This window comes from Pseudorca crassidens, chromosome 6, assembly GCF_039906515.1.
Source record: "Pseudorca crassidens isolate mPseCra1 chromosome 6, mPseCra1.hap1, whole genome shotgun sequence".
Classification (NCBI taxonomy): domain Eukaryota; kingdom Metazoa; phylum Chordata; class Mammalia; order Artiodactyla; family Delphinidae; genus Pseudorca; species Pseudorca crassidens.
Window position 1 is genome coordinate 13,462,493 of NC_090301.1, and position 27,540 is coordinate 13,490,032.

General features: G+C 42.0%; 1 protein-coding gene across 10 annotated transcripts in view; it reads left to right on the forward strand.

Moving 5' to 3' along the window:
- Positions 1-27,540, forward strand: part of DOCK10 (dedicator of cytokinesis 10) — a 278,971-nt gene that overhangs the window by 37,850 nt on the left and 213,581 nt on the right. For 6 of the 10 annotated variants that reach the window (XM_067740385.1, XM_067740382.1, XM_067740395.1 and 3 more), the window contains exon 1: positions 3,881-4,067. The exons of 2 other annotated variants lie outside the window; for them this stretch is intronic. In XM_067740385.1, coding sequence (XP_067596486.1) covers positions 3,900-4,067 — 168 coding nt within the window. In that variant the 5' untranslated portion in view covers positions 3,881-3,899. Of the gene's footprint in view, positions 1-3,880; positions 4,068-27,540 lie in introns of those variants that run through there. 2 more of the 10 variants (XM_067740388.1, XM_067740386.1) reach the window with 1 other exon arrangement.

Sequence of the window (27,540 nt, forward strand, 5' to 3'; positions counted from 1 at the left end):
CACTTTCCATATAAAGCCCTAAGTCCTTTCTGGCAACTACTGTGACATCGTCTTTTTTGGGTTTTGTAGTAATCTTCATTGGCGTGAAATCGTCTTTGAACCTGATCATTTGGCAAGACTTGCTTGCTGTGAAAAGAACTTGGACTCTCCACATATGCTATTATAGATATCATAGCAATATTTTCCATCACTATTTAACGTTATCAGAAAAGACATGTCCTGCTGTCAGGCAGAGTGAGTCACAGTCAGGCTCACTTCTGAGACTTAAAATATTTCCCTGTGTTTTCCTTCAAAATATTTGACGTGTCAGCTGAGAGGATATCAGACCTTTATTCACCATTGGTTTGATTGAGACCAGTGCAATGATGGGTCCATATGTGCTTGCAGTGCTGTATCCCTTATTAGCTGGTCTGCTTCATACAGGCTAAATACTTCTTTGGAAGAAAAGTTGTTTTAGATTTAGTTCTGTTTCTAATCCTGGATCACTTGATGTCTCTCCTACAGAAAAACATCTGTTTTCTGTATTCTTTTTTCAAGGTTGAATCAATATTTCTCACTGACACCCTTTCATCCTTAAACAGTGTTGACCCTCCCAGATTGTATGAACTATCCGGCTTGAACCAAAGGGTGAAGTGCCCGAACTGATCTTGGAACCAATAAGAACCTGAAGCTCCTTCCTGGCCCCACCTGGGCTTTCTATAGTGGTAGTTCTCAGTGTGTGCTCTTCATCCCTCTTCTCTCAGTAACATCAGCATCACTTGGGAACTTGTTAGAAATGCAAGTTAGCAGGCCCAACCCATACCTCCTACTTCAGAAAGTCTGGGGCCAGGCCCAACAATGTGTGTGTCAGCAAGCCCTCCGGGCAGTCTTGATGAGCAGTACAGTTGAAAGCAGTAAAGTTGATTATCCCCTTTCTTCTTTCTCTGACTCTTTCTTTTGCTTTCTTGATCCTCCTTCCCTTTCTCAAATTCCACTCTTCAAGAGAAACTGCTGTCAGTTGTGTGTACCAGTGATTGAGATCTTTGTCTGTTTGTTTTGTGTGCCTTCCTTCTTGTTGGACCCTAGAAGACTCTGTCCCCTATCCTGGGAGATGGATTGAATTAACCTCCCCTGTTCTTCACACTTCCCTCTATCTAGGTGCTTTGGAGGTGCCTTCCCGCATTGCCTCTGGGCTTAGTGTCATGATTCGCTTTGGCCAATGAGACAGTAATGAACAACACACATACAGAAGCTTAACAAGCTTTGGAGTGCCTCTGCTTCCTCTTTTATTCCTCTGCCTTCATGATGAGAAAATGCCTGGGTTAGCTGCTGGAGGATGATACCTAGTAGAGAACAGGGGAGTCTGCCAAGACCCCAGAGATTCTCAGAGCTGCCTGGCTGACCTGTGGCTGACAGCAGACCCATGGGTGCATTCCCAGCCAATACCAAAAGAACTGCCCAGTCAACCGATAGGCGCCTTAGCAATAAAAAATGGTTGCTTTTTTTTCCCTAAGCCACTGAGTTTTGGGGTAGTTTGTTACTCAGCAACAGCTAACTAATACACTGTTAAAGGAATGTAATGCTTCAGCCAAGGGGAGAGGGCAACACAAAGACCCTTCTCAGTCTATCAGAAATCGTGTCCATAGCAGCTTGCAGGAATTGACCGCATCATCAAGTATGGGCAAAACCCTAGCAAACTCTTGAGTCAAAATGAATTTCGTAGCAGGTCTTTTTAAGTGGCTAGTTTGAATTCATTACTGTTAGAGAGTTTTCCTTTTTAGGCAAATTCTGAACATAGTTTTTCAGCCTTTTTTTAATCCCTAGGGCCTGCCTTTGTCCTTTTTCCCTTCACACCCTTCCATCTATATTTCTTCTCTGCAAACATTCTGCTAACTTCACCAAAGGCCACCCAGTGAAATGAGATTTGCAGGGATACACTGGAGCAGAGTAAATCATCTTTCACAAGAAGGATGATTGCAAAAGTCATCTCCCATTTGGTTGAAGTAAATACTTGTATTTTGTGGCTATTTTACACTCTTGTTTTTGAAATCTCAAAGAGGGAAATTCCCCAAGTATTTTTATTAACTTAGAAATCCAGCTGAGAGTATTTTATTGTTCCGACAGCCTCCCTGCCTGGGGTTCACTCCTAGAGAACTTAATATCATCTGTTTTCAATATTTTGAGTCAATGATTGGTGTTTTATTTTGGTGGATAGAGTATTACATCTTAGCTAAAAATCGAATACTTATTTTAGTTGAAAAATTCTTATGGGGACATGAAATTTTAACTAGACTCTTTAAACTCAGTCATCCGTGACCCCTTACTTAGGAGCCAACCTGGTTTTTCAAGTAGTTCTCCCTAGAGGGCGCCATATGCTCACTTCACAACTTGGTCTGGAAAGGTTGGCTCCCGGCCTGTAATATCATATGTGAAGTTGAAGTCGTTTAGGTTAAAACATTGGAATCTTTTAGTAAATCTACCAGCAGTGGAGACTTCATTTTAACATGATAAATGCATAATTTACTGATGCATTTTGTTTAGGCATCATGGCAAATGAGACACAGTCTATGGAAGGAGGCGATAGTGTTTATTTGGCGTGTTTGTGGTCGTCAGTGAATTCTAGTCCACCTCTGTGGAATATTATGGACAGCTGGTGGAGTACTGGATAGAATACTGAGGATGGACTGAGGGGACCTGCGCTCTCATAATCTCTATGTCGCTTACAGAAGGTACTTACCCCATTTGTACTTCAGATTCCTCATTTGTAAGATTAGAGAGCTGGTCTTGTTTTTCTTCACAATCCCACTAGCTTTGTGATATGAACTTTGGTACATAACAATAGTTCTGTCCAGTTTGGTAGAGGAAGTGATACGATAACTGCTAATTCTAAGGAAATTTAGGTAGTTACCCGGTGAAATTTTGGTCAGCCTACAGAAAATACCTAAAATTTTGAGAAAAAATTATAGCTTGATTATTGAAAACCATAAATGCTCATAAATATGTTTTTATGTCTCTTCTTAAAGCATGAATATTTTCATAAAGTCAGCATAAGGTATTGGTTTAATAACTGGCTTGGAAGAACAAGTGTCAGCTAGCCAATATCTATCACCATGTGTAACAAAGGGTCCTCACTCAAGAAATAGTTGTTGAATAAATGGCAAGATGGCTAATTTCATTTTTGGTACAGCTTTTATTTCTAGAATATTCTTTATTATATTGAGTCAGAATTGATCTCTATAAACTTCCAGCAGTGGCTTTAAATCTACTCCTTTGGGTTGTATTGACCATACTGCATTTGCTATACATGGAGAGTTACTTTTATTTTTTTCCCACCCCACTACTAAAATAGTTGGGTGGTAATAGAGTTTCTGAAAGCGTGGGATGCATACCACTGGCCATACCCATAAATTAGGCATAATTCTTTTTATACGGCCATTTTTAAGTTTTAGGTAATAATTCTCTTACCTGGTATAGTTACATCTTTTCAAAGCTAAACATCATCTTCAGAACTTCCTTATACGTGTTTTTTTCAATGTCTTCGTCACTCTCTTCTAATGAGTCCTGGTTTGTTTGTATCCTTCCTACATGTCACCAAGAACTGAGCAGTTTTCAATGTTTCATCAATGCTAAGAAAACCAGGATTACCTTCACCTTGATTCTAAATACTGTTTTTCTGCTGATACAACTTAACGTTACATTCTTCACCACATGTTGGTTCATACTAATACCCAAGTGTTTTTCATGATGTGTTGTTAAATCACATCTCTATATCATTGTGATTTTTTAAAGATTTAAGTAAAGATCTTTTACTCTTCTTTGAAGTACATCTTTTTTTTTTTTTTTTGCGGTACGTGGGCCTCTCACTGTTGTGGCCTCTCCCGTTGCAGAGCACAGGCTCCGGACGCGCAGGCTCAGCGGCCATGGCTCACAGGCCCAGCCGCTCCGTGGCATGTGGGACCTTCCCAGACCGGGGCACGAACCCGCGTCCCCTGCATCGGCAGGCGGACTCTCAACCACTGCGCCACCAGGGAAGCCCGAAGTACATCTTCTTAGACTTAGCCTGCATGTGGGAACATTTTAGATTCTGGGTATGTCCATCTACTAATTACTTCTGCTTCTACTTCATGTCATCTACAACAATACTGGCCCCATGACCTAGTCACATGTTTCATTTGTGCATGTGTGTAATTTAACAGAGCTAAGAGAGCAGTGATGCTCACTGCTAGAAACCACGCTCCAGGATATCAACAAAAACATCTTTGAGGTCTTGTCAGATGCCTTTATAAGATTCTTTCCATTATTCTATCTCAGGCCCAAGTAAAAAGAAACAAAATTATTGTGACCTGATTTGATGTAAGTGATCTATCTATATTGACTCTTCATGATCACCTTTTCCCTTCCCAAGAGCCAACAAACCATCCTGTTAATATCCACTTTAGAAATTTGCTGGAAGTAAACATAAAACAAGATGTTGGACAGCAGAATGCACCTCACGTTCCTTTTATGAATTTTGTGATGCATTTGTGCATCTCAAGTCTTCTGGCCTGTCCATACATCCACAGAGCCCCTGATGGAAGTTGAGTGAGTTCTTTCAATACACCACAAAGTAATTTCATGGGCTTAAAGTTTGAGTCTTCAGAGCTATTGTTGAGGGCTTCATTTTCTCCTTATCAAGGTTCATTTACCATTTTTAAGCACAGATCACTGATGTTGAGAAGATAGAGGCAATATGAAAGATGAACTTTGATATCCATCAGTATTTTTCTTCAGCTCTAAGCAGCAGGTCTATCCCTTCCTTGTTGCTTCTCTTTCCAAATGTAAGTTAAAACTATCAATAGTTGGGAAATATCTTCAAATAACTCATTTTGGAAGGTGTGTGATGAGCATAACAGGAGGAATAGAAAGGCATGCAGAAGAGGGAAATAACTTTGGTCACAGGGCCTCAGGAAATCTACTTTTTTGAGCTGGTCATGGAAAAAATAAGTGGGATTTTGACTGAAAGGATTCAGAGGGAGTCTAAGTGGGAAAAGTGATAGGAGCAAAACCATAAATGGGACAGTGCTTAAATATTTAAGAAGTAGCTAAGAAACTGTTAATTTACCTAGTAGATAAGAGCTAGATTAACAAGGGCCTTGTGGATTGCAACTCAGTTGAATCATCTAATGGAGTTAAGGAAGATTTTAAAGGTTTCAACTAAAGCAGTGATATGAGTGAATTAGTAAACTTAACCTGAAAGACTGAAAAATTGCAGTTAGAAAAACTACTAGGGAATTTTATAGGAACGCATGCCACTCCAACTAAGATTGCAGTAAATGGAAAGGATAGAAACAGTCCATAAAGCAGAGATAGGGAGAAAAATGAAGATGGATTTCATATTAATCAAATATTTAAAGTATACATATATTGTACTTGTTCTGTTTTGAAAAATTACTTTACCTATCCCCCCTACCCCGAAATGTTAGTGCTCTATGCCAACGTGTGAAATACATACCCGTGATCATTCTCAAGATTATTTTGGGTGCTTTCCCACACAGCTTTAAATAACATTGAATCATACTGTGAAAAAGGTATTTTCTCTCTTTTTTTTTGACATCTTTATTGAAGTTGCTTTACAATGAAGTGTTAGTTTCTGCTGTATAACAAAGTGAATCAGCTATACACAAACATATATTCCCATATCTCCTCCCTCTTGCGTCTCACTCCCGCACTCCCTATCCCACCCCTCTAGGTGGTCACAAAGCACCAAGCTGATCTCCCTGTGCTGTGTGGCTGCTTCCTACTAGCTATTTTACATTTGGTGGTGTATATGTGTCCATGCCACTCTCTCACTTCGTCCCTGCTTCCCCTTCCCCTTCCCTGTGTCCTCAAGTCCATTCCCTATGTCTGCGTCTTTATTCCTCTCCTGCCCCTAGGTTCTTTAGAACCTTTTTAAAATTATTATTCCATATATTTATGTGTTAGCATACGGTATTTGTTTTTCTTGTTCTGACTTACTTCACTCTGTATGACAGAATCTAGGTCCATCCACCTCACTACAAATAACTCAATTTCGTTTCTTTTATGGCTGAGTAATATTCCACTGTATATATGTGCCACATCTTCTTTATCCATTCATCTATAGGTGGACATTTAGGTTGCTTCCATGTCCTGGTTATTGTAAATAGAGCTGCAATGAACATTGTGGCACATGACACTTTTTGCATTATAGTTTTCTCAGGGTATATGCCCAGTAGTGGGATGCTGGGTCATGTGATAGTTCTATTTTTAGTTTTTTAAGGAACCTCTATACTGTTCTCCATAGTGGCTGTATCAATTTATATTCCCACCAGCTGCGCAAGAGGGTTCCCATTTCTCCACACCCTCTCCAGCATTTATTGTTTGTAGATTTTTTGATGATGGCCATTCTGACAGGTGTGAGGTGATACCTCATTGTAGTTTGATTTGCATTTCTCTAATAATAAGTGATGTTGAGCATCCTTTCATGTGTTTGTTGGCAATCTGTATATCTTCTTTTGGAAAAATGCCTATTTAGGTTTTCTGTCCATTTTTGGATTGGGTTGTTTGTTTTCTTGATATTGAGCTGCATGAGCTGCTTGTAAATTTTGGGATTAATCATTTGTCAGTTGCTTCATTTGCAAATATTTTCTCCCATTTTGAGGGTTTTCTTTTTGTCTTGTTTATGTTTTCCTTTGCTGTACAAAAGCTTTCAAGTTTCATTAGGTCCCATTTGTTTTTTTTTGTTTTTATTTCCATTTCTCTAGGAGACGGTTCAAAAAGGATCTTTCTGTGATGCATGCCATAGAGTGTTCTGCCTATGTTTTCCTCGAAGAGTTTGATAGTGTCTGGCCTTACATTTAGGTCTTTAATCCATTTTGAGTTTATTTTTGTGTATGGTGTTAGGGAGTGTTCTAATTTCATTCTTTTACATGTAGCTGTCCAGTGTTCCCAGCATCACTTATTGAAGAGGTTGTCTTTTCTCCATTGTATATTGTTGCCTCCTTTATCAAAAATAAGGTGACCATATGTGCATGGGTTTGTCTCTGGGCTTTCTAGCCTGTTCCGTTGATCTATATTTCTCTTTTTGTGCCAGTACCATACTGTCTTGATTACTGTGGCTTTGTAGTATAGTCTGAAGTCAGGGAGGCTGATTCCTCCAGCTCCCTTTTTCTTTCTTAAGATTGCTTTGGCTCTTCGGAGTCTTTTGTGTGTCCATACAAATTGTAAAGTTTTTGTCCTAGTTCTGTGAAAAATGCCATTGGTAGTTTGATGGGGATTGCATTGAATCTGTAGATTGCTTTGGGTAGTATAGTCATTTTCACAATGTTGATTCTTCCGATCCAAGAACATGGTATATCTCTCCATCTGTTTGTACCATCTTTAATTTCTTTCATCAGTGTCTTATAGTTTTCTGCATACAGGTCTTTTGTCTCCTTAGGTAGGTTTATTCCTAAGTATTTTATTCTTTTTGTTGCAGTGGTAAATGGGAGTGTTTCCTTAATTTCTCTTTCAGATTTTGCATCATTAGTGTATAGGAATGTAAGAGATTTCTGTGCATTAATTTTATACCCTGCTATTTTGCCAAATTCATTGATTAGCTCTAGTAGTTTTCTGGTAGCATCTTTGGGATTGTCTATGTATAGTATCATGTCATCTGAAAACAGTGACAGTTTTACTTCTTTTCTGATTTGGATTCTGTTTATTTCTTTTTCTTCTCTGATTGCTGTGGGTAAAACTTCCAAAACTATGTTGAATAATAGTGGTGAGAGTGGGCAACCTTGTCTTGCTCCTGATCTTAGTGGAAATGGCTTCAGTTTTTCACCATTGAGGAGAATATTGCCTGTGGGTTTGTCATATATGGCCTTTATTCTGTTGAGGTAAGTTCCCTCTATGCCTACTTTCTGAAGAGTTTTTATCATAAATGGGTATTGAATTTTGTCGAAAGTTTTTTCTACATCCATTGACATGATCATATGGTTTTTCTCCTTCAATTTGTTAATATGGTGTATCACATTGATTGTTTTGCATATATTGAAGAATCTTTGCATTCCTGAGATAAACCCCACTTGATCATGGTTCAAGTTACTTTTCATGTGCTGTTGGTTTCTGTTTGCTAGTATTTTGTTGAGGATTTTTGCATCTATGTTCATCAGTGATATTGGTCTGTAGTTTTATTGTGACATCCTTGTCTGGTTTTGGAATCAGGGTGATGGTGGTCACGTAGAATGAGTTTAGGGTTGTTCCTTCCTCTGCTATATTTTGGAAGAGTTTGAGAAGGATAGGTGTTAGCTCTTCTCTAAATGTTTGATAGAATTCGCCTGTGAAGCCATCTGGTCCTGGGCTTTTGTTTGTTCGAAGATTTTTAATCACAGTCTCAATTTCAGTGCTTGTGATTGGTCTGTTTATATTATGTATTTCTTCCTCCTTCAGTCTCAGGAGGTGCTGCGTTTCTAAGAATTTGTCTATTTCTTCCAGGTTGTCCATTTTATTGGCATATAGTTGCTTGCAGTAATCTCTCATGATCCTTTATATTTCTGCAGTTGTTACTTCTCTTTTTTCATTTCTAATTCTATTGATTTCAGTCTTCTCCCTTTTTTTCTTGATGAGTCTGGTTAGTGGTTTATCAATTTTGTTTATCCCCTCAAAGCACCAGCTTTTAATTTTATTGATCTTAGCTATTGTTTCCTTCATTTCTTTTCATTTATTTCTGATCTGATCTTTATGATTTCTTTCCTTCTGCTAACTTTGGGGTTGTTTTGTTCTTCTTTCTCTAATTGTTTCAGGTGTAAGGTTAGGTTGTTTATTTGAGATGTTTCTTGTTTCTTGAGGTAGGATTGTATTGTTATAAACTTGCCTCTTAGAACTGCTTTTACTGCATCCCATAGATTTTGGGTCATCATGTTTTTATTGTCATTTGTTTCAAGCATTTTTTGATTTCCTCTTTGATTTCTTCAGTGATCTCTTGGCTATTTAGTAGTGTATTGTTTAGCTTCCATGTATTTGTATTTTTCACAGATTTTTTCCTGTAATTGATATCTAGTCTCATAGCATTGTGGTCAGAAATGATACCTGATACTATTTCAGTTTTCTTAAATTTACCAAGGCTTGATTTGTGACTCAGGATATGATCTATCCTGAAGAATGTTCCATGAGCACTTGAAAAGAAAGTGTATTGTGTTGTTTTTTGATGGAATGTCCTATAAATATCAATTAATCCCATCTTGTTTAATGTATCATTTAAAGCTTTTGTTTCCTTATTTATTTTCATTTTGGATGATCTGTCCATTGGTGAAAGTGAGGTGTTAAAGTCCCCTACTATGATTGTGTTACTCTCGATTTCCCCTTTTATGGCTGTTAGCATTTGCCTTATGTATTGAGGTGCTTCTATATTGGGTGCATAAATATTTACAATTGTTATGTCTTCTTCTTGGATTAATCCCTTGATCATTGTGTAGTGTCCTTCTTTGTCTTTTGTAATAGTCTTTATTTTAAAGTCTATTTTGTCTGATATGAGAATTGCTACTCCAGCTTTCTTTTTATTTCCATTTGCATGGAATATCTTTTTCCATCCCCTCACTTTCAGTCTGTATGTGTCCCTTGGTCTGAAGTGGGTCTCTTGTAGACAGCATATATGCGGGTCTTGTTTTTGTATCCATTCACCCAGTCTGTTTCTTTTGGTTGGAGCATTTAATCCATTTACATTTAAGGTAGACATTGATATATATGTTCCTATTACCATTTTCTTAATTGTTTGGGGTTTGTTATTGCTGGTGTTTTCCTTCTCTTGTGTTTCCTGCCCAGAGAAGTTCCTTTAGCATTTGTTGTAAAGCTGGTTTGGTGGTGCTTAATTCTCTTAGCTTTTGCTTGTCTGTTAAACTTTTAATTTCTCCATTGAATCTGAATGAGATCCTTGCTGGGTAGAATAATCTTGGTTGTAGGTTCTACTCTTTCATCTCTTTAAATATGTCCTGCCAGTCCCTTCTGGCTTGCAGAGTTTCTGCTGAAAGATCAACTGTTAACCTCATGGGAATTCTCTTGTATGTTATTTGTTCCTTTTCCCTTACTGCTTTCAATATTTTTTCTTTGTATGTAATTTTTGATAGTTTGATTAATATGTGTCTTGGCATGTTTCTCCTTGGATTTATCCAAGGAGTATGGGACTCTCTGTGCTTTCTGGACTTGATTAACTATATCCTTTTCCATATTAGGGAAGTTTTCAACTATAATCTCTTCAAATGTATTCTTAGTCCCTTTTTTTTCTCTTCTTCTTCTCGGACCCCTATAATTCAAATGTTGGTGCATTTAATGTTGTCCCAGAGGTCTCTGAGACTGTCCTCAATTCTTCTCATTCTTTTTTCTTTATTCTGCTCTTCCATAGTTATTTCCACTATTTTATCTTCCAGGTCACTTATCCCTTCTTCTGCCTCAGTTATTCTGCTACTGATTCCTTCTAGAGAATTTTAAATTTCACTTACTGTGTTGTTCATCATTGTTTGTATGCTCTTTAGTTTTTTTAGTTCCTTGTTAAATGTGTCTTGTATTTTCTCCATTCTATTTCCAATATTTTGGGTCATCTTTACTATCATTACTCTGAATTCTTTTTCAGGTAGACTGCCTATTTCCTCTTCATTTGTTTGGTCTGGTGGGCTTTTACCTTGATCCTTCATCTGCTGTGTATTTTTCCGTCTTCTCATTTTGCTTAACTTACTGTGTTGAGGTCTCCTTTTCACAGGCTGGAGGTTTGTAATTCCCGTTGTTTTTGGTGTCTGCCCCCAGTGGCTAAAGTTGCTTCAGTGGGTTGTGTAGGCTTCCTGGTCTGGGGGACTGGTACCTGTGTTCTGGTGGATGAGGCTGGATCTTGTCTTTCTGGTGGGCAGGACTGCATACGGTGGTGTGTTTTGGGGTGTCTGTGAACTTACGATTTTAGGCGTCCTCTCTACTAATGGGCGGGGTTGTGTTCCTGTCTTGCTAGTTGTGTGGCATAGGGTGTCCAGCACTGTAACTTGCTGGTCGTTGAGTGGAGCTGGGTCTTTGCATTGTGATGGAGATCTCTGAGAAAGCTGTTGCCATTTGATATTACATGGAGCTGGGAGGTCTCTTGTGGACCAATGTCCTGAACTCTGCTCTCCCACCTCAGAGGCCCAGGCCTGACACCACTCCGGAGCACTGAGACCCTGTCAGCCACATGGCTCGGAAGAAAAGGGAGAGAAAAAAAGAAAGATAGAAAAATAAAATAAAGTTATTAAAATAAAAAGTGAAAAATATATTATTAAAAAAGTAAAAAAAAAAAAGAAAGAAAGAAGAGAGCAACCAAACCAAAATACAAATCCACCAATGATAACAAGCACTAAAAATTATACTAAAAAAAAATAAACAAAAAAAAATGGACAGACAGAACCCTAGGACAAATGGTAAAAGCAAAGCTATACAGGTAAAATCACACAAAGAAGCATACACATACATACTAACAAAAGGAGAAAAAGGAAAAAAATATGTATATTAAAAAAAAAAGGAAGAGAACAACCAAAGCTCTCTAGTTTTTTTGTGGTGCTGTCCTCCTCTGGTGTAAGGTCATAATTCTCTGTCTTGAAAAAAAGTTTTTTCTAAAGAGAACATGAGATCCCATTTCTCAATTCACTTCTGAATTGATTCTAATACATCCAATGACCTCTTTTCTAAAATTAGTTTCATGAAGGGCTTGATTGATTTCAGGCTCTTTATGGATTGAATTTAATGTTCATTCTCCATTGTATTACTGCCCAGCATGCTTAAAGGTGATTATATATATGATGAGAGAAATAAAGCAAGGCCAGGATTGCTACTTTGGGGGCCAAGTGTAGAGCGGCTTTATCCCTGAATCGGGAAGCAGGGCCACACGTGGACTGAATTGCTGATGAACAGACCCTAATGGCTCTTTTAATGCAAGCAATTGATTCTGAAGGCGGGAAGCTGCTGGAAAGGCTGCCCTGAAACTCTGCATCAACACTGTCGTCATTCTTGGTTTTTTCTTAGGAAAACAAATGCTCCCTAGACTGTTAAACCAGGCCTGTGGCTTTATGCTTAAAGCCAAGATTTTTGAGTCAGAAAGATAAGTTCAAACATGGCTCTACCATATATTAATGCTAGCCATGTGGCCCTGGGAAGTTATTTGACCTCTCTGAGCTTCGGGTTTCTCAACTTTAAAATAGGGATGCATTAGTGTCCCAGGGCTACCATAACCAATTACCACAAATGGGCAGCTTACAACACCAGAAATTTCTCACAGGTCAGAAGTAGTCAGCAAATCTAGTGGTCAGCAGGTCTGTCCTCCCTCTGAATGTTCTCAGGGCAGATCTTTCCTTGCTTCTTTCTTTTTCCGGACGCGCAGGCTCTGCGGCCGTGGCTCACAGGCGCAGCCGCTCCGCGGCATGTAGGATCTTCCCGGACTGGGGCACGAACCACGGCAGGTGGACTCTCAACCACTGTGCCACCAGGGAAGCCCGAGGACGTATCTTTTTGAACGCCACATTAAACCCACTACAAGAGCTAATCATATGCTTACATCACAGATTAAATAAGAAAATGCTACGTGAGTAAGACATGTTCAAGAAATGTTAGTCATCATCAGTTTTAGGATTATCAAATAGCTTCTTGGTTTTGTCATTCTAATATTTACTTTCCATAGACTTACCAAACTTAACAGTGGGCTCTGTTATGATTAGGCCTGAGGAGCAGATATAAGTCTCTAGTTGCCTTTGAACATTTCACAGGAAAAAACGTGGCTTTTCTCCCCAAAGGGGCTTGGAAGTCATTGACCTTATATTATCAGGATAAATGCATCTCATAGAACTTTCAAGACAATATTTCTTGTAGTTTTAGCAGAGAAGGAAAGTCATTAGGGATCCAGGATGCTAATGAAATACCATTGACTCCACTCCATAAAATTTGGAACAGGACTGCTTTTAGATAAAACCTTTTATTTGAAACTAAAATCAACGGAGAGTGTGTCTGTGCTTTGGATATGTGTTTTTTGAACAAAAGGTTCATTTGATTAAACGTGAAGTCAACGCAATCAGTAAAACATGACTTCAGGATTGGGTGTCTCCACTCTGACCCTAATTGAGAGCATTGCACTGCCAGAGATAGTTCTGCTGCTAAGATCCATCTTCTGGTGGAATATGGTGGAACAAAGGCCCACCTCCCACCCTCAGAAAGCTCAAACTGTCCTTGAGGATATTTACTCCAAATTCCAACTCCAAACTGTAACTGTAACCTCCTGAAATTCCTTTCCATTCTTAATTAGAGATGGCATTTGACACCTTCTGAAACTTTCCCTGCTCATTCGTCGGTCCTCACCTGTCCACCCCAGGGCAGTCTGCACTGACATTGTTCTTACCGACTCTTCAGTGGGTTCTGGGCATCTAACAACACTCAAAGCCCTTCCTGGGAGCAGTGGGTAATGAGAGGCTATCTACTGATTCCTTTCCTTCTGCATATGTGGATGCATCTTTCTGTCTGCCTGAGCCGATGACCAACTCCTTGAGGCGTGGCCCAGCTGTTGTCACACTGTGATAAGCAGTCTCTGAAACACTTTCTGTATCTCAGTCTACTCGCCAGTTAAAGAGAGCTGAACGGTTGACCAGATCTCAGCCACTAAGGCCGAAGAAATAAATGGAAGTAATTCTCTTCACGTCGGTCAATAAAGGGCCCTAAGAAGAGGCAGATTTATTTCTGCGTAAACTCATTGAGAAAGCTTTGCGTGTGGTTGTTATTGTTATTATCGCAGTTCCTGGTCAGAGCTCACCTTTTATTCATTGTACGACTTAGGGATGAAACTTGAAGAAATGATGCTGAGGATGACACTTTGGTCATTCTTATAGAGCAATATGGCAAAGAGGATGAACGTTTGCACTTGAGGCCTCTTCTCACAGTGGACACCAGGGGGCAGTGCTTATAGTAAGAGATTTCAGCCTCAGGCAGAGAAGTGCATCCGTCTGCATAAGTGGGCTGCCTTCAAGAGGGGCACAGCAGTTCATGATTGAAACCCTTTTCCGCACTTCACTTCCCAAACGTCTTTTAACCATCCTTCATAATGCCGCTCAAATCTTTTAGCCTCTAAAGAAACCATATCTAACTGTCCTGGCCGAATTAACTGCCCCTTTCTGACCTTTCATAGTATTGGGTTGGCCAAAAAGTTCATTCGGGGTTTTCATCGGTTACAGGAAACCCCGAATGAACTTTTTGGCCAGCCCAATACTTTGAATAAAACTCGATTTTAGGCAATTTGTTGTATACCGTTGCACACCTCTGGTAAGCCCTGCCCATGGCTTAGCAACATCCCCAGCACCTGCTCTTGCCTTCTCTGTATCTATTGCTAAATACATATACTCTGAAAGATTGCCGAAACTACTACTATTATTACTTCTACTATTATTAGCTAACCAGTAACTTTAAAGCTAATCATTTAAAAATGCTGTTAAGACTCACAGACTTAGAGAACGAACTTATGGTTACCAGACGGGAAGGGTGGGTGGAAGGGATAGTTAGGGAGTTTGGGATTGACATGTACACACTGCCGTATTTAAAATGGATGGCAACCAAGGTCCTGTTGTGTAGCACAGGGGACTCTGCTCAATATTATGTAACAACCTAAATGGGAAAAGAATTTGAAAAAGAATAGATACATGTATATGTATAATTGAACCACTTTGCCTTATACGTGAAACTAACACATTGTTAATCATACTCCAATATAAAATAAAAAGTTAAAAAAAATTTTTTAAATAAAAATGCTGATAAGATGCCACTTCTCATAATAATCTTTGCCTCCCCACTGTTGGCAGGAAACAGCACTAAACCGGTTCAGTAGGTTAACTCCTTCAATGCCAAATTAACACATCACTTTCTAGTAACTGCTTTTCTTTCTAGGAACAGCTAGAGCACTGTTCCGAAGCCCCTTTCTCTAAAGGAAATGCAGAGAGGCCATGGCTGGCACATGGACTCACATTCCAGTCCCTTGATCCTGCCCTACTTTTGGCAAAGACACCCTCCAGATGTTGTGACTGTGTTGAAATTCTGTTGGCCTCCTAGCAGAATTGGCGGTATTACTTTCCATGAGCTGTGGACAGGAAGTGCTCAAAACAAAACAGTTTAAAAGTGGGCTTGCTCACTCTAAAAAATACATCTATTTATTTTTTAAAGTGGGGAGGGGGAAAGAGGGGTTGCTAATCAATGGGTATGAAGTTCAGTTCTGTAAGATGAGTAGGTTCTCAAGATTTGCTGTACTACATTGTGCCCATAGGTAACAATACTGTACTGTACACTTAAACATTAATTAGAAGGGTAGATCTCATGTTGAGCGTTCTTACCAAAATAAAGAAAAAAGAAGAGAGAGGAGGAATAAAAGGAGGAATAAAGTGGGTTGTTTCTTGCCCTGTTAAAGCATTTACCTTTTGGTCTTCCATACATGGAAAGCACAATTCCATTAATGACTGTAATAAACAGAATATATATTTCCCAACACTAAGAGTTCCTCAGAGGTCATGATTCTTTCCTTGTGTTTTTAGAAACCAGACCCACGAACCATTGGAAACTGCAGCAATGAGACTGAAGCATGACCTGTGAAGCTAGTAATTGTGTGTGTGTGTATGTGTGTGTATAGCTTGAGTGACCCCAGGACTTTTTTATAAATAATAGGACATAATTTGTGTAGCTTCAGAAGACTCACCATGCATCAGCTCCTTGGGGCCAGCAGGATTTTTGCATATAAATTGTATGATATGAAAAGCCACATTTTCTTACCCTTTGATAGACCGTAGTTTTCTAATTTAAGGTCACTTGCCAATTTAACAGTGACTGCATCAGCACCTTGTGACGCCAAGCAGGGTGCGTTCTGAAGAGCCGTCAGAGGGAACCTGTTACATCACACATAATAAAGCTTTCAATCCATTGCTGAGTTTCTCCAAGTACTTGGCATGCAATAAAATAAATTCTAATATTTACTCTGCGTATTGTCAGATAGTAACTATCAGGTTGGAGACCTGGGAAAAGTTGCTTCTTTGGGCTTAATTTTTCTCGTCTGAAATTATGGACATTACACCAGGCAGTGCTCATTTTAGGCTAGAGAATCCTAAACACCATCATGGTATTTACGGGTAAGCTTTTCCTAAGAGGAAATCATATTTTATTTGAGACTGACATCAGAATGTGAGCCCCGAGGGGCAAGAGCTCTCATGTCCGTGTTCACTGCTCTATCGCCTGAGCCTGGGACAGTGCCTGGCACAGACTCACCTTTAGTAAATATTCATTAAATGGAGAAAACGTCTTCCTTTCCTTTCTTCCCTCCCTCCCTCCCTTCCTTTCTTCTTTCCATGCTTATTAGGAAGGAAAGGAGGGAGGGAGGAAGGAACGTTGACATATTAACACCTCATTAAGCTGAACCTGCTCCCTGGGATAGCCACGTGGAAGCAACCTTGAAGGTTTGCATGTGAAATTTCATGCTGTGAGTGATATTTCAAGAACAGTTTTGTAAGAGAAAAAGTACATTGAAGGATGTCAGCAATCTTTTTTCCATCTAGAAATCACATGGCTGGGCTGACTGGTGACCCTTTGGTGAAGAGAGTTCGATGAAGTGGGTGCCGGGGGGTTAGGAAAGAATGGGAAAAGAGGAAGGAAAGAAATAGGGTCTTTAGATGATGCTTTCCAGTCGTTTGCCTGTGAGGGAAGGCGAGAGAGTGCGGTAGCCATAGAATTTTCAGGGTTGAAAGAGGTTTTTTTTAGTTTGTTTATATAATCTGTGGGAGAAGCTTTTATGCTGCCGAGGGGAAGGAGCCAGTAGAGGGGGAGGGGAATGATGGACGGAGCAAGATGCTGGAGAGTGCGCAGAGATAGGCCTTGCTTCTGACGCTAGGGAGAATGTAGGCAGGATGTGAGTAAACATTTTAAAAGAACAACAATAATACAAATAGCACCAAGGTGCTGAGCCAAGTAAAACCAGATGCTTCCGAATGATTTTAGTAACTCCGTTTGCCACTTGTTCATTCATTTTCATTCATCTGCTCGTGCTGACTCACAGACAAGCAGTAAGAGAAGCAAAATATTAAGAAAATACATAGAAAACTTATAACTCATGTAACATGTAACTCTAATTGGAAATTGGAAATAGATTGCCATTTATTTTTAGATTGCCATTTTTTTTTTTTTTTTTTTTTTGCGGTACACGGGCCTCTCACTGTTGTGGCCTCTCCCGTTGCGGAGCACAGGCTCCAGACACACACGCTCAGCAGCCATCATGGGCCCAGCCGCTCCGTGGCATGTGGGATCTTCCAGGACCGGGGCACGAACCCGTGTCCCCTGCATCGGCAGGCGGTGTCCCAACCACTGCGCCACCAGGGAAGCCCTAGATTGCCATTTTTAAATCATCAATGTCTGGCTCTTGGAATACCATGAGATTGCAAGTAATAAGAACTAGAGCTGGCGTTGGGTGGCGCTAGGAATTGAGACATGCAGCTGTGTTCACAAGTCCCTGGGAGATCTGAGGGTACAGACCTTCACAGATTTTGGAACCTATACTGGGGGAAACACAGACAAGAGATAGCTGGAGAGACGCGTGTTTGTTCCACAGAATGTTGTCCATATCCCCAAGCCTACACACCCACATCCCTCTCTCCTGGAGCCCCCTTGGGTTCACCACTCTCTTTTGGACCCCGGTCTTGCCTCTGGGAATCTGTCTCCAGATCTAAAATCCTCTCATGGCTTTGGATCACATGGCATGTCTGGTAGTGACTCTCTTTCTGGATTCTGCTCTGGTCCTCCTTGGCTTGCTGGGAGTTCTGGACTTCAATTCTCGGGCTCACTGTTGAGATGAGCCACCTGCGTCATCAGGCCTGGGTTTTGCATGTATTCCCAGCACAGGCTGCTGTCTGATTCCTGTCCTCCTGGCCTCTGTCAGCAGTGCCTGTGAGCTGGACTTGTTGCCCGTTGCATGTGGATGACTGTGAAGAAGGAGGCAGCAAAGGTTACCCCAAAGTTTGAGGAACAATGACGCAGCCATTAAAACCAAGAGGACCACTACTACATATAAAATAAATAATCAACTAGGGCCTACTGTATAGTGTGGGGAACTCTACCCAACATTCTATAATAACCTATATGGAAAAACAATCTGAAATAGAATAGGTATATGTATAACTGATTCGCTTTGCTGTACACCTGAAACCAACACACTGTGAATCAACTATACTCCAATATAAAGTAAAAAATAAAATTAAAAAGAAAAAAAAACAGGACAGTTGCAAGGCAGAGGTGACTCAGAAACAAAGCCCAAAGGCAATGTTGAACTTGGCAGGGCACGGAATATCTAGATGGAAATGTGGAAATAGGCCTTTGGGGGGTTAGGGTAGATTTTGAAGGTAGAAGTGAGGATTTAGGGATCCCAGCTATAGAGGAAATCTGGTTCCTGGGAGGCCACATGAATGCTAAGTTGGAACTCTTTTCTTTCCTTCTCCTGCCCCTAAGCTCAGTCAGCATGACTAATGAAGCCTCAGACCTTGTTCCTACCCCTCCTCCGGCCTCATGTCTGGAGCCCACATCCCCTGCCAGCCTGAAATGTGCTCTCCTTGCAAGCCAACCACCTCCATGAAGAACCAACATCGAAAGCTGCTCAGCACTTATTGTCATGTTGTTCAAACTGGACCCCTCGACCCTTAAGTCCTGCTCATGTTACTAACATTTATTGACACTGTTATACCAAACACTCGCCTAAATGATTTCACATGGATTACCTTATCTGATTCTTTTTTACCTTATTTGATTTTCATAGCAATCATACATGTTAGAAATTATCACCAAGGTGACCGTGCATCCGAGTTTGTCTGTGCATAGCCCCTATTTATGCCTCATGTCTTGGCATCATTATTAATAGCACCCTCTAAAAGGGTCCTGGTTTGGACGGTCAATTATATGGCCACTGTAACTGTTACCACACTTACTTTCCTCAGTTTACAGATGAGACACCGAGACGTGAAGTCCCTTATCCATCGTCACATTGATGATCCGTGGCTGAGCCAGGACTCGGACTCTGGCGTCAGACCCCTCATGCCAGCCTGTAAACCGCTGTGTTCTGATTCGTGTTTACCGGTCCCCTTAAGTTTTGAGGGATGCCTCGTCTTTAGGATTTATTTGCTGCTGATTTAGTTCTGATATTCTGTGTCGCACGGGGCAGCTTATCCTCTTTCGCCCCCATCCCCACCCCTGGTGAGCACCAGGTCCCACTGCATCTGACCCCCAGCTATAGCGTGAGCTTTTATCATGTGGGGCTGGAAAGGAGAGGAGAGAGATGGGGTGCTTGCTGGAGTGGGTAGAAGACTTAAGAGAAATTTAGTTTAAGGGCTGGAAGATGTGAGCCGTTTGGTACAAAAGACTTGAGCAAGAATTTTATTGAAGGAGAAATGGTTGCGCCAAGTAATGGCCCAGCCTTTTATTTTGGACAACTTACCCATTGACTCAAATTATCCCACAATCAATTCCAGTGAAACAAATAGTATCAATGACAAAACTGGCTAAAAGGCCTAAGAGCAACTACGCCACGTACAAGTGCACCTCATCTAAACAGACTTGGTTTTTGTCAAAATTGAATTTTGAAAATCAGTAGTGTCCTTTTCATGCTAAAGTGAGTTGATGGCCACAGGTGTGAGCAATGCATACTTAAAAACCTGCCCTCATATACAATACCTTTTCCTGAAAAAAAAAAAAAACACAAAAAAAGTTTAAAATGCAGCCATGGTCACTTTCCACATCCTGAAAATGATGAATTTACTAAGATTCACACAGTTAGCCATGTTTTCATCACCAGTGTACCAACGTCCACTTCCTGTCATAACTAAAAGTAGTATTCCAAGGGCCCTCCTGATCACACACCGTCTCATCCAGAGTTTGTCACAGGTGGGTAGGTCCGCCTTTGCACGGAGATAGGTAGAAATCTGAAACCACGGCTGTACATCAATACCAGGTGATGGGACCTTGCAGCACCGTTCCAAAACAGCTGTTACCATATCACGTATGTACTTTTACATGCATTATCTCTGTTAATTCTCACAGCAGTCCTCTGAGGTGGGTCTGAAAGTGAAGAAGAGTCACGTGAGTTGCTGAAGATTTTCAAGCTAGGAAGATACAGACCTGACTTTCAAAACCAGGCTGGAGTTCTGCGGAGTCCTCCATGCCCAGCACATATACTAGACAGTACTGCCTCTGATGACAAGGTTAAACTTGCTTCTTTTTTTTTTTTTTTTTTTTTTTGTGGTACGCGGGCCTCTCGCTGTTGTGGCCTCTCCCATTGCGGAGCACAGGCTCCGGACACGCAGGCTCAGTGGCCATGGCTCACGGGCCCAGCCGCTCCGCGGCACGTGGGATCTTCCCGGACCGGGGCGTGAACCCGCGTCCCCTGCATCGGCAGGCGGACTCTCAACCACTGTGCCACCAGGGAAGCCCTAAACTTGCTTCTTAAGCTTATAGCCCCATTACCTCCTACAAAGGTGGTCATAATATAAATTGTTAGGCTATTCCTTTCAAAATAAATTTGATATATTAAATGAATTACAAAGTGATCTGAAACGCTACATTCATAGATGTGTAGTGATAGACTGCTTTAAAAGCCAAAATATATTCATCGGAAATTCCTTCTCTTCATCCCTTGGTTGGGTGCACATTAAATCTTTATTAAGATTTGCACTGAAATATCTGGCATTGCCTTTGAGGAATGTAATAGAATCCTATCCTGATCACACATATACTTCTAAAGACCTAAGGGCACAGGCAGTTGAATTTGGGAAATCCTTGTATGGCCAGGTTTCAGGGTTTTTCAGAGTAGAAGCATAGCAGCGTGGAGGCTGGGATCTCAGCCTCACGGAATCCAGCAGCCCTGAGGAAAATGGCCTTTGGCACTGCGGCTTTGTTCGCTGGCAGCTCGGCCACCTGCCGGGCTGCTTCCGGCTCCAGTAAGGACTGTGTAGTCCAGGCTGATGTTAAGCTGGCCGCAGGCTGGGCAGGGCTTTTGTAGCCCCCTCCTCAGTGCAGGGCAGGGCTCCCGTGTCCTCCTTGGGTAGGGGTCATAGTGGGCGAAGGGGAGGGAGGGAGAGTCTTTCCCGTAGTCAGAATTCAGTTCCCTGAAATGTGTCTTCCTCCTGTTCCTTTCTGCTCCTGAATAGAAAACAGGATGACAATACTTTGCCTAAAGGGTAAACATTAACATCCTGTATTCTGTCTCACATTCTTCTCTTCTAAAATGCTGGGAGCCTAGAGAGTTCTCCTACTAGGGGAGGTTTTCTGTTTCTCCATGACTCCTAATGTCGCCCAGCAGTGAGAGGCACACTGCCTCACTGGGTGTGTAGCTGGCAACTCGGAAAGTCCCCGGGTTGAGTTCATAAATAGCAAAGGCTCTCTATTTATTGGGTCCTTACTCCATCCCGGGCACGGTGTTGAGCGTGTTAAGTACTTCGTTTGGATTATCTCAGTTACTCCTTCTCATCGTATAAGGTAGGGGTACACTGTCATCACCCCCATTTCACTGCAGTGGAAACGAAGATCAAAAGGTTGTTTGCTCAGGGCTTCCCTGGTGGCGCGGTGGTTGAGAGTCCGCCTGCCGATGCAGGGGACGCGGGTTCGTGCCCCGGTCCGGGAAGATCCCACATGCCGCGGAGCGGCTGGGCCCGTGAGCCATGGCCGCTGAGCCTGCGCGTCCGGAGCCTGTGCTCCGCAACGGGAAAGGCCACGACAGTGAGAGGTCTGCGTACCGCAAAAAAAAAAAAAGTTGTTTGCTCAGGGTCACAAATACAGGTAGTGACAAGCTCAGATCTGTGGGACACCAAAAGGATCAACCTCTGGAGAAAAGCCAACCGAGTCTTAACCGTTTCTTACCCAACCATCATCCTGCTTCCACTCCATAGGGCGTTGCTGTGTACCTGTTAGAGCTCATTGTGGTGAAGTTTCTGGCTATTGGGCTGGATCAGGGAAGGGAGCAGGTAGGATAAAGTCCTTTTGGCTTCTGACTTGGCAAACGACTTGATCACCAAAAAAAAGGAAATGGGTTTAGTTGGACACCCCCATCCACTACATCAGTTCCAATGTTTTCCTCCTCCCCCTCACTCTTTAGAGTGCTTTTACCTCTTTTTCAACATTGTTTGTGAGTCACTGTAGCCTTTAAAAAAAATATGGCAGGGGGAATGTGAGAGATACCAGCAACAACTCTTTCTATCTCCCCCTCTTTTGTTTGTATGTTTATATGTGACTGACCCCAAAGCCCAGACATGTGTTATTGGTCTTTGTGAATCTGCAGTTGGAGAAAGCTTTTAGACCCTAGACCTAGAAGGAACCTGAGCTTATCTATTCTAACTCTCTAACTTTATGGACAAGCAAACTTAGATCCAGAGAGAGAGAAGTAACAAGGACTGTCTGAAGTCTTAATTAGTGTCGGAGCCCAAACCCCATCCACTGCTGTGGCCATCACATCCCACTGGAATGCCGGGTACCCAAGTCACCCTGCAGAACTGCAGTAGCTTCAGTTGTCAGTAGCAGCAACCAGAGATAATAGGAATGCAAACTTGAAGAATCCACATCCTGTAGTTTAGGGTTTAAAGAGAAGCTGAACATTATCTTATCAAGTTAATCTTTTGAATATAGCTCCGCCCCTCCTTCTCCTGCTGGGTTTAAACCTTGCTTTGTCCTCATTTCCTTTCAACAGCCTGAGCTGGGTGCTTTGCACCAATTCTAAAATTATATGTTGGGCTGCTCCCCTGAGTCCTGGCAAAGAATGCAGAGTTGAGATTTGCTCAGGTTGACACGATCCTTTTCAGCTCTTGAATTGGTTTGGAAAGCACATTTGTAAATGACTTAAAAGACTGCCATTTTCATGTTTGGAAAGCAATTCATGATTTATTGTAAATGAGGTTTAACTTGGAATGTTTAGGACGTGGGTGGCTAATTCCGGCCACAATTCAAAGGGGTAAGAAATGAACACAGAAAATAAAATAGAACAAGTACTGAAAGTACAGTTAATAGTTCATTGATCCAGCCTCAGCTGAGAACATTTTTTACATAGCTAACTTGGGAAGATCACAAAATTGACCCCATTTAATCATAAACTTTTAAAAACTAAAAGCAGTCTCTGGCGGAAGTTTATCTCGAATGTTTCACAGGTTTCTCTTCCTTCTGAAGCTGTCGCCCCTGGACATAATCTGACTTTTCCTGATGCAGCAGTGTCATTATCGTGAGCTCTCATTATTGCCCTGGACTAGAACACTGTACAGTTTACGACCTTGATGATGTTTATAGTCCCAGATGCTAGGGATACTGATTTCCTTTACTTTTGTCAGTCTGTTTTGTCAGCCCTTCCTTTTGTGGGTGCTTGTACCTTTAAGTTAGTTGGACTCAGGCAGCTAGGTGGTGTAAAGGAGCCAAGAACGCTTCCTGCCTCACCTCACTCTTGACCTTGCCAGTTCATTCTAGTGCCAAGGCTCTCTCTTTTGTTTGTGTGTTTACATGTGACCGTATTAGCGTTGAACCTTGACTTACAGGACTGTTACTTACCCTCTTTGGCACTTTCTTGGAATAATAATGATAATAAACATAATAGTTTTATTAATAATGCAGGTAAAAGAGTGATAAAATCTACCATCTATGCCAGTGTTTCCTACATAGCATGTCTTTTGTTATAATAACTCTGCAAAAGAGGTCATCTTAGTTCCGTTGTAAAATTGAGGAAAATAAGGTTCAGAGCATTCAAACTTCGAATCACTTCCCAGGTACCAAGCTAGAACCATGAACCCTCATCTCTGCTCCAGATACACAGTCCGCAACCCCATCTAGTGGCGTGGGTCTCGGTAGCCCGCTGGCTTAATTGCTGGGACCACCGCAACCCTCTGAAGAAGCTAGAGGCTGTCAGCACTCCATTCCTCAGCAGGGACATCCTTCCAGTTCTAAGTGGCTCGGCCCTGTTCCCACTGGACCAAGGCAAGTCAGAATTATAGTGCTTCTGGTCAAAGGCTGTTGCAAGCTTCGTTCAGCAGCCTCTTTGGAATCCTGTCTAAGGTGGCTGTAAATGGGTAAATGTACAAAGACCCCTCCTCTAAACCACTCCTGTAACCTTCCCAGATTAATGAATCGGGTGCTGTCTCTTTCTGGCCCTGCAGAGGTTGTTTCTCTTGCTTCCCGGGGCTTGGCTGTGATCAGAAGAGTTGAGGTTGCAAAATGAGTGCCCTCTGGGTAAGTGAGGTATTATTATATTATTTCAAATGTGTTTATTCATGGAAAAGCACTGGGAAGGGGTTATGGAACTTGTCTCATGTTACCATGGGAGCTAACTTCAAAGCACGGAGGAGGCATGCCCAATACCCTCGTTCCTCCATCACACAGGGAACATCGTGTGTTACTCAACAAGGAAGAGTCCAGAGATTTTTTAAAAACACCACTTGTGAAAGGGACAGGGAAAAAGCAAGCAATGTTTGAAATCCTTAGATCTTCTCTCTTCTAGTAATAACTAACTCGCATGTATTGAATACTTACTTACCATGAGTCTGGCACTGTGCCAGGCACTGACATGGCGATTAGATCCTCATGAGTACTCATTCATTTAACAGATGAGGAAACTGAGGTTTAAAATGTTTGCTTTAAGTCACAAAGGTAGCAAATGTCTCAACAGGGATTTAAATTTGGCAGTCTGCTTCCTGAGCCTTTGTCTTACTGCAACACTATACCATCTTCTACTAAGAATAAGAAAGATTTATTCTGACCTGACAAGCGTTCAGTCAAACGTAGAAGCCTGAGAAATGTAAGGTATGATATTAATGGAACATTGACGTTACCACACATTCTGCAGGAAGCTGCTGCTGAGGAAGCCACCCAGAGAGAGATGCAGGATAATTTTCTGATGCGTCTAAATGTACCAACCGAAGAGTACTCTCCTTTTAAGCCGGACTGGTGCCAGAAGGAGGGAAATGAAGACAAAGAAGAGCTTGGCAGCAGCACCTGGATTTCTTAAATGAACGAACAGTGTGCCTGTTTCCAAAGTGATTAATTAATTGTACAACTCAATAAATGTCAGCGCGTGCGAAAGATGCCTGTAAAGAGGAGGCCACTATAATTAAGTGAAAATGAAGAGAGAGAAGCTGAAAGAAGAGAACTTTACAAATCACAGATGGGGAAAAAGAGGTCATGGTTACTATCAAAATAGACGAGTCCCAAGCTCTTGAGTAGAAGTAGCACCAGGAGAGGCAAAGATGCAAGTTGATAAAGAGCCACTGGGCCTCAGGGAGCATCACTTCGCTGGGTTGTATTTTCCACTTTTTAGCTAAGAAAGCACTGATCGACTCCCTCCTATCCATTTAATTGAGTTTATATACCTGAGGGGACTTACCCATCTGGAAACAGACAAGTTAAAAGATTCATTCTAATCCCTGCCCTGGGAAAGTGGTCAGGTCCGTGACCTGGTTTTACTCAGCTTGGGGTTAAAGCCCCAGTTGCTTTTTTTTTGCGGTACGCGGGCCTCTCACTGGTGTGGCCTCTCCCGTTGCGGAGCACAGGCTCCAGACGCGCAGGCTCAGCGGCCATGGCTCACGGGCCCAGCCGCTCCGCGGCATGTGGGATCTTCCCGGACCGGGGCACGAACTCGTGTCCCCCGCATCGGCAGGCAGACTCTCAACCACTGCGCCACCAAGGAAGCCCGCCCAAGTTGCTTTTAATCTATGAGGGTTCTCCTCCTTTGGGGTTACTTTCACTTGGGAACGATTGCTGAGCCTCTGGAAAATTTACAAAGCAGCCCAGCAGGATTCAGACTTTGAGGGTGATAATGATGAGGAAGAAGAGGGGGAGTTTGTTTTCGTTACATATTGATTGATTGATTCACTCCACGAAGCACTGAGTTCCCATGGAAAGGCTGTGCTCCAACTTAAAGAAGTGGATGGAAGTTTCTACCTTGATCTCCAGTTTCTTTCCATCACACAACTCTGTTATAGAATAGTGCTGGTGGTGAAGGAGAGGGCAACAAAGACTGGGGGCAGTTCCACTCCACCAATTTCATAGTCCCCACCAAATTCTCATGCTGGTCCAGAAAAGCAGGTGGCTGGTTCCCTGTGAACAGCAAGGTGTTCAGGCTGTCAGCTTCCAATGGATTCCAGGGGGAGTGGCAGCAGGCTTCTTCCTGGAGCCATGTCCAGGCTCAAAGGGTGTCCTAGGGTGATGGCTTCATTCTTGTTGGACCCAGAGTAGCTGCTTGGGGCATTTCGGTGTTAACCAGCATCTTTGTATGTAAGGACAGATGTCGCATCAGGGAGTTACAAAGCAAGCCAGTCACAATTCCGCATTCGAACTGTGTGCTTTCAGAGCCAGTTTCGACAGGTGAGTCATTTCTGAAAATGAATGCTTCACATAGTAAACACAGCACACCTTTTTAAAAATGATCTTATCAAATTCATTACATTTTCAAATGTTTTAAAATGCAATTTAAATTATCACCCCAAACAGCTTGCTGACACTACTAGCTGCCTTCTGAAACGGTGATCCAAGGAAACATCACAGATTTTCCTCTGAAGGACAAACCAGCTCTCACAGGGGATATTCCGGGGTTGCCTCCCTACACTTTGCCATGTGCCAAATGTTTCTCTGGTATAAACCCACCTTTGGAAGATACAAGGTTTACTTGGCATATATTTGGCTTTCAGAATTGGTTTTAAAAGGCTCAGACTCAATTCAGATTCTGGCTCTGCCACTTAAATAGCTGTGAGTCTAGGAGCAAGTCACTTAACTTCTCTGTGCCTCAGTTTCCTCACCTGTAAAATGGGGGTGATCAGAGCACGACCTCATAATGGAGATGTAAATGAATCAGTATGTGTGTGTAAATATTAAGTAGAACTGTGCCTGGCACATAAGAAGTGCTATGGAAGGGCTTGCTTTATTATAAGTTTCATTATTGTTATTGTTATTATTCACTGAGCATCTACTGCATGGTTACACAGGGCCTATAGTGAACGAAGCACAATCCCAGCTCTTACAGAGAGGGGACGACAGCTCTTAAAAATGAAATCCATCGGAATGTAATTTCAGCTTATGTGTTAGGAAAGAAGCCCACAGGGTGCAGTGATAGGACTGCGCTTCCTGATTACCTCGGGCTGTGAGACGAGGTCTGTCAGGGGAGGCTTCTCGGGGGCAGTGTCATGTTTAAGCCGAACCTGGAGGCTTTGGGGAGGAGACCGAGCTTTCACCCTCCCCATCAGCACAGGTAGTCTCACACTTGCTCAGTGAATGATGATTACGGGCCAGGCTCTCTATTGGTCTTTTTATTTATTTATTTGGTTGCACCGGGTCTTAATTGCAGCAGGCAGGCTCCTTAGTTGCAGCTCGCCGGCTCCTTAGTTGCGGCATAGCGAACTCTTAGTTGCAGCATGCATGTGGGATCTAGTTCCCTGACCAGGGATCGAACCCAGGCCCCCTGCATTGGGAACGTGGAGTCTTAACCACTGTGCCATGGGGAAGTCCCTCTGTACCAGTCTTTTCAGGTACTCTCCTCCCGCCGACATCCTGACAGGTATAAAGGATTAT